Source organism: Solanum lycopersicum, chromosome 10 (genome assembly GCF_036512215.1).
Source record: "Solanum lycopersicum chromosome 10, SLM_r2.1".
NCBI lineage: Eukaryota > Viridiplantae > Streptophyta > Magnoliopsida > Solanales > Solanaceae > Solanum > Solanum lycopersicum.
The window spans coordinates 57,755,554-57,762,309 of record NC_090809.1 but is presented as its reverse complement, the minus strand read 5'-3'; the positions used below and the strand labels follow the sequence as shown (position 1 = coordinate 57,762,309).

Sequence of the window (6,756 nt, the reverse complement as noted above, 5' to 3'; positions counted from 1 at the left end):
AAAAAAAATCGCTGCGATTTCAATTTTTTTTTTTTAAAAAAAGTGACGATTTTCTAAAAAAAATCGCTGCTTTTTTTTAAAAAAAATCGCTGTCAAGGTAGCGATTTGAATTTTGCAAAATCTCTGCAGTAGCAGCGATTTTGCTTTTCTGGTGGAGTAAATCGTTGTTGTTCCAATGATTTTGCCATTAAAATTTTATATACCGTTTTTATAATTTTTGTTGATATTTTATACCGTTTAGACTCCGAACTCCCATTAATGACCTCGTACATAAATAACTAGGTATATAAAGGTTCGTAGTTCTTGTTGTAGACATGTTAAGGAACTGGTTCGCATAACCACTATTATATCACAAAATTTCTCACTGATAGCTACTAAGCATGTGGGCCGAATTGGCTCGGTTAGACCGGCCCAATAAGGGGTCGATACCGATTAGACCGGACCAGTAGCCAGACCATGAATATTCTCCCTACGACTGGATGGATGGGGCATTAACCTAGTTAGACTGGCCACGGTAGCCAGTCTGGTATAATAAAAATATAGAAAAAAACTGAAATACATGTCTTATGTTTTCTTTATTTTCAATATCCCCTGTTATTTCTAAAGGATTAATATAATTATAAATTAAAGAGGTATAAATTGCAATTTCATATTGAAACTATGTGATTCCTAAAATTTATCCAAAAAAATTAAATTTTTTTTAAAGAATAACTTTTGACCCTTGGACTGTGGAAGTTGGTCCAATGACTATATTTCATGAGAAACTTTCACATATAGCCACTTAAAAATAATTAATTACTCTCCATAGCTATAATTTGATAATTACAATTTATAGCTACATGTTATATGGAGGAAAGAGGCAAGCGAGACTGGGAGAGAGAGAAGAGAGACGAGAGAGAGGACGAAAAGATTGGGATAAAGGTGAATTTTACATGTATATTGGTTAGATAATTGTATACTATACATATGTATTTGTATATATGGCATGAGAGATTGAAAGAGGGAGGAGAGAGGCGAGCGAGAGAGGGAAGAGAGTGGGAGAGGTGAATTGTATATGTACATAATTGTATATTTTACATATATATTTGTACGAGATTGGACGAGGGAGGAGAGTGGCGAGCGAGAGAGCAAAGAAAGTGGAGAGAGGCGAGCGAGATAGAGAGAGGGAGAAGAGAGGCGAGCGAGAGAGGGAAGAGAGTGGGAGAGAGGTGAATTGTATATGTAAATAATTGTATATTATACATATACATTTGTACATAGGGCAAGCGAGATTGGGAGAGGGAGGAGAGAGGCAAGCAAGAGAGGGCAGAAAGTGGGGAGAGATCTAGGTGAATTGTATATGCATATTAAATAATTGTATATTATACATATGTATTTGTATAATCTAGCGAATTATACATATACAAACATGACTAATTATACAAATTCGAAGTTAGCCAACATAATTAGTGTATAATGTTAGTCGCGAGTGGTAATTATAGCAAACTATAGCTATGATGAGTAATTAAATAATATAAGTTTGCTTTGTTACGTAATTTTCCCTATTTCATATGGAAACTTACATAAATATACTATATTAAAAAAATATTTATCATTATAGCAATAACATTTTTTTTTGCTTGATCACTTTTAATACATTTATAATACAGTTTTAATACATATTACAAAGAACAAATTAATATTCACATATAATACAATTTTTATTGATGATAATACATTTATCATATATTTTAAAATACTTATAATACAATGTGTCAGTTTTTACAAATCAAACATAATATATTTTTAAAAACAGTTATAATATATATTTATTACATACATAATTCACTTTTAATACATATTGAAGATTTAACATAGTATTACTATAAATACTTATAAATAAAAAATATCACTAAAATCAGTAATAATTTATTAAAATGCATCATTCCAAGTAATTTTTCCTATTTCTTATAACATATTTTCTTAAATATAAAAATCCACAAAATGGTGTGTGCGTGAGCTCTATGAGCATGTCAAATTCAATGACCTATTCCACGTATAATTGAGGATTGACATTTAGACACCATTTGTTAAAAAATTATATATTATGTAAATACAAAGTACATAGATTATAAATTATTTATCATATGTATATATTAAATTTAGAACATTTTTTGAAAGAAAATTATGATTTCGCTGTGGATAACATTTTCATGTATTATTGTCGCATTGATTGGCAATATTTCATAGAGTATGACACACACCTAGCTTTCATTTTTATTTATTTTAGTTATATCATCCTATTAATTATAAGTCATTGAACAACTAAATTTTCTATTTTATTTTATTTTCTGTTTCAAAAAAAAGTTCATTCCTTAAATATTGTATCCTCTCCATTTATTATACTTGATTCTCATACTAAAAAATGTTTTTCTTATTTTAGCAAAATAAAATAAATTTATAGTTTTTCTATACTAAATCTCTTCATCATTAAAAATAATTACATAACATACTAGTAATTAAATTTATATTATTACAACATACTAATAAAACTAAGTTGATAGAATAAATATTTTTTTAACAAAAAAAAATAATATGTGATACCTCAATAAATCACGAAGTCTCGTATGCAAACTTCACGTTGATCGAAAAAGAAAAAAAAATGTATATACCTCGAATAGCGTTATTGAATTTAACCTCAACTACCAACAAATTCACTCACTCCCTTCATTAATTATTCACTTCATATTTTTTTTTTTCACTCTATAAATACCCAAAAAAATCTCACTATATTTTACACCCAAATTACATTTGCAATATCCACTACTTCTCTAAGTATGGAAATGTTTAGCAAAATTGCATGCATTGTTGTTTTGTGCATGGTTGTAACACTAGTTGCACCCCATGCAGAGGCAGTGACTTGTGGTCAAGTCACATCTGGTGTGGCTCCTTGTCTGCCTTATCTTACCGGCCGCGGCCCCCTCGGAGGGTGCTGTGGCGGAATTAAGGGTCTTTTGGGTGCAGCCAGGACTCCAGCTGATCGAAAAATGGCATGCAATTGCCTAAAATCAGCAGCTACTGCTATTAAGGGCATTGATGCTGGTAAAGCTGCTGGTCTCCCTAGTGTTTGTGGCGTAAACATACCTTACAAGATTAGCCCCTCCACCGACTGCAATAGGTAAACGTCACACTGTCGATCTAAAACAATTCTTAGATATTTCTGTTGTCGTGAATTATGGAGTGTACTTTTTAAGTACTTGTTGAAATATTAGTACGTAACTATATATGTTCAATGGCGTTGCCGTACTTAAGTCATGGTGTCTAGTTAAGCATCCTTCGTTAAAAAGTTATACCGCATATTCAAGTAAAATGACAAATAAAGTGGCTAAATAACATATTCTTGACACCTTGACATAACAATATCATGTAGTTTAGTGATTTCTTTCAGGCTCTTTAAAAGAGTAAAAACATGCGTACTTAAAGTGTTCATATGTTCAAATCTTACTAGTAGAATTTTTTTATTACTTTTTAAGAATAGCATATTCAGTTTAGCACCCTTGGTGAAATTTCTCCGGCACTGTATATGTTCTAATTTACTAATTGTTTAATGTGGTATTTAATATATGCAGGGTTCAGTAAGGCCGATGATCAGTGCAATAATATGGAAGTAGGTAGAGTTTGATGAGGAGATGGAAGAATAATAAAGATATGGGGTGGAGTTAGTTTGATCCTGTTTATGCGTGGATCTAGTTTTACTTATTTTCTGTTATTTATAGTTAAGAGTGTTGTCATGAAACATTTGGGGTTGGTTACGTTGTATTACAATTTACAATCCAAATATTTCAAAATTTTACCTACTACTATCTTATTTTGTTCATGGCTAGCTCTCCTTCCATGCATATATATTAGAGTCCCCGGAGACTAAAGGATGAAAAATGTTAATAAAAATTTTAAAACAATATGTAAATTTTTTCGTTAAACAAAACGAAAGAATCGCTGACGAAATAGCGATTTTGTTCGCGTCAAAAAAGCAAATCGCAGCGATTTACAAAATTTGATTTATTTTTTGTTAAAAAAAATCTTTTAAACAAATCATTGTCAAGGCATTGATTTCAATTTTATTTTTTTTAATTTTTAATAAATCGCTGCCCTGGTAGCAATTTGAAGTGAAACTTTTTATTATTATTATTTATTTGCTGCCTTGGCTTTAAAAGAAATTTAAAAAAGAAAAATTAAATTTTGCAAATCGTTGCTTGTTCTTTTTTCGGTCGATAAAATCGCTACTTCATCAGTAATTTTACCCTTTAAAATCTGAACTCGTGAAAAGTCCAAACGAAACAATCAAATTTTAATATAAGTACCGAATATGGAATGATAAAGTAAAAAAAGACCACCCCATACTCTTAGAGATGTATAGTTTTAAAATGTATATGTGTGTGAAAGAGAGACGTAAAGAAAGACAAACTAATACTTCCCTGTTTATTTTGTTGAGAAAAGTGCATTTTTTAATAGCTTTGATTTTTAAACGTTATAGTCACACACTTCAATACGATATTATAACATGATTTACATTTAATTTTTTAGATGAAAGTGTCAGACAGTTCAACATTATTATTTTGTTTACATGAATTTACTTACTTTTAAAAAAATAATGAATAAGATATATGTAAATTTCATCATACATTCATATTAATAGTGCATCTTTCTCGGTAATATGCTGAATTGGACAAACAAAAAATAAAAAATTTAAATACAATAAATGCTAAAATAAATGAATAAAAAAAAAATTAATACTGTAAACATTACAACGGAAAGAGTCCCAATAAATATTTTGCCCCAAGGCGTAAGCAGAGTCAGAACTCAGAAAGATATTTTCATTGATATTACTGGAAAAATAAATTCTTAGAATAGTTTAATTTTATAAGATTAATATAAAATTCATTCAGAATAATTACGAAAGAATGAAAATCAAGAGACGAATTTAGGCAAAATTTAAGTGATTGAGCAAACATTTGGTCATAATTTTGTATATCTTCTTATTCCCTTCATTTTATTTAAAATTAATAAAGTTAAAAATTGAAAATGGAGCTGAGTTTTATTTAAATTTTGTAAAGGAGTAAAAAGAATATTTCATGTAAGGCACTTCTAAAAATTGAAAGCAAATACTTATTGTACTTAAAAGGAGTAAAAATCAAAATTAAAAAATAATTTATTTAAAAGTGAATGATTCTTGTTTGACTAGTTGTTACTTATTACCCATTTAGTTTAAAATAAAAATATTATTTGAATTGTAGTTTAATTTATATTATATTATTAAATCTATTGCGGCATAAGGGTAAAAATCTCTTTTTTTGATAGGATCAATTTATCGTGATTGCAGTATCATTTTTATTTACGTTATCATTTATCCTATTTCTTGGTAAATCTTTTATTCGAGTGATTGATATGTAACACTATCGAACGAAGAAAGATATAACTTATTTAAATATTATATTTTAAATTTAATGATATACATCATAAAAATTTCTTCTATTCCATATTAAATAAATTTTTAAAAGTTCAAAAAAATTCAAATCTAAGATAAATTTAAACGAAAAAAATACCAAAAACAAAATTATTATTAAAAAAAATCATTCTTTTTAAAATAGAGAGAATAATACGCAACAATCGTCTATCCAAATAATGTGATAGGGAGATCAATTCCCAAGAGAGGTGCAGGGGCTCATTGTCCGAAAACAGGGCACAGATCTGCCCCATACATCTCCGTGTTTAAAATCGAATTGAAGAAAAATTATTGATTAAGAGTGTGTTTGGAACAAAGAAAATATTTTCTGAAAAATATTTTTCAATTTTTTCATGTTTGGTTGAGGCAAAAGTTTTGAAAAATATTTTTTAAATTGACTCATTTTCCTCAAAATTAAGGAAAATGACTTCCCTTCAAAAATTAAGGAAAACATTTTTTAAAGCTCTCCTCCAATTTCAAATTATATTTAAAAAAAATATCAAATTTTAAAAAAAAAATATTTTCAATTTCATAAATTATTTTCTACTCTAGTAAAAATAAAAGATGTTCCTCAAAAATATTTTTTATTCATAAATTAAACACTAAAAATCATTTTCGAAAAATATTTTCTTCTCACCAACCAAACATGAAAAAATAAGTTCAAAATCGGCTTGTTTTCCAGGAAAACATTTTCCATGGAAAACATTTTCTTTCGTACCTAACACACCCTGAGTAATAATAAAATATTGATTTGACAATTTTAATAATAATTTTAATTTTGTTATTAACGATATCAATTTTTTAATGGTTTTAAGTTTTTTCTCTTAATAGATTAAAGAAAAACGCAATAACAAATTAAAAAAACTATATCGATATCATTTGAAAAAATTTGTCTCACCCTTCAAATCTAACAACACCGTCACCCTTCATCTGACCCCTTCTCTAATGTAATTTTTTTCAATTACTTAACTCATCTACTATTCTTAAAGTTATCCTCGAAATTTATTTAAAGACCTTAATCCAATTTTATACTTATTAAATAATGAAAAAAGTGTGAAAATGACCAAAAAACGTGGATAAATTTTTATAAGTGTAACTAACCAATTTACTTTGATTTATAATAACATATACGTTTGGTATACAATAATATACAAAAATTTTATACAAAAGTACAAAAACATACTTAAATTATTCTATTTCATTGAGTTTCATGCGTCAACTATTGAGTGTGTTTATCGAAATATACATAGATACTGACTAGACAAAATATGTTT

At 28.0% G+C, this 6,756-nt stretch overlaps 1 protein-coding gene across 1 annotated transcript; it reads left to right on the top strand.

The window, feature by feature from the left end:
• The first annotated feature begins 2,775 nt into the window (after positions 1-2,775).
• Positions 2,776-3,835, top strand: LOC101264570 (non-specific lipid-transfer protein 2-like). Its single transcript, NM_001329386.1, has 2 exons — positions 2,776-3,157; positions 3,609-3,835. The coding sequence occupies exons 1-2, from the start codon at positions 2,817-2,819 to the stop codon at positions 3,616-3,618; spliced, it is 351 nt and encodes a 116-aa protein (NP_001316315.1). The 5' UTR covers positions 2,776-2,816; the 3' UTR covers positions 3,619-3,835.
• Positions 3,836-6,756: the final 2,921 nt, after the last annotated feature.

Bases quoted from the DNA above. Each gene is read 5' to 3' on its own strand.
- LOC101264570 (NM_001329386.1), top strand. From the start codon at position 2,817: ATGGAAATGTTTAGCAAAATTGCATGCATTGTTGTTTTGTGCATGGTT.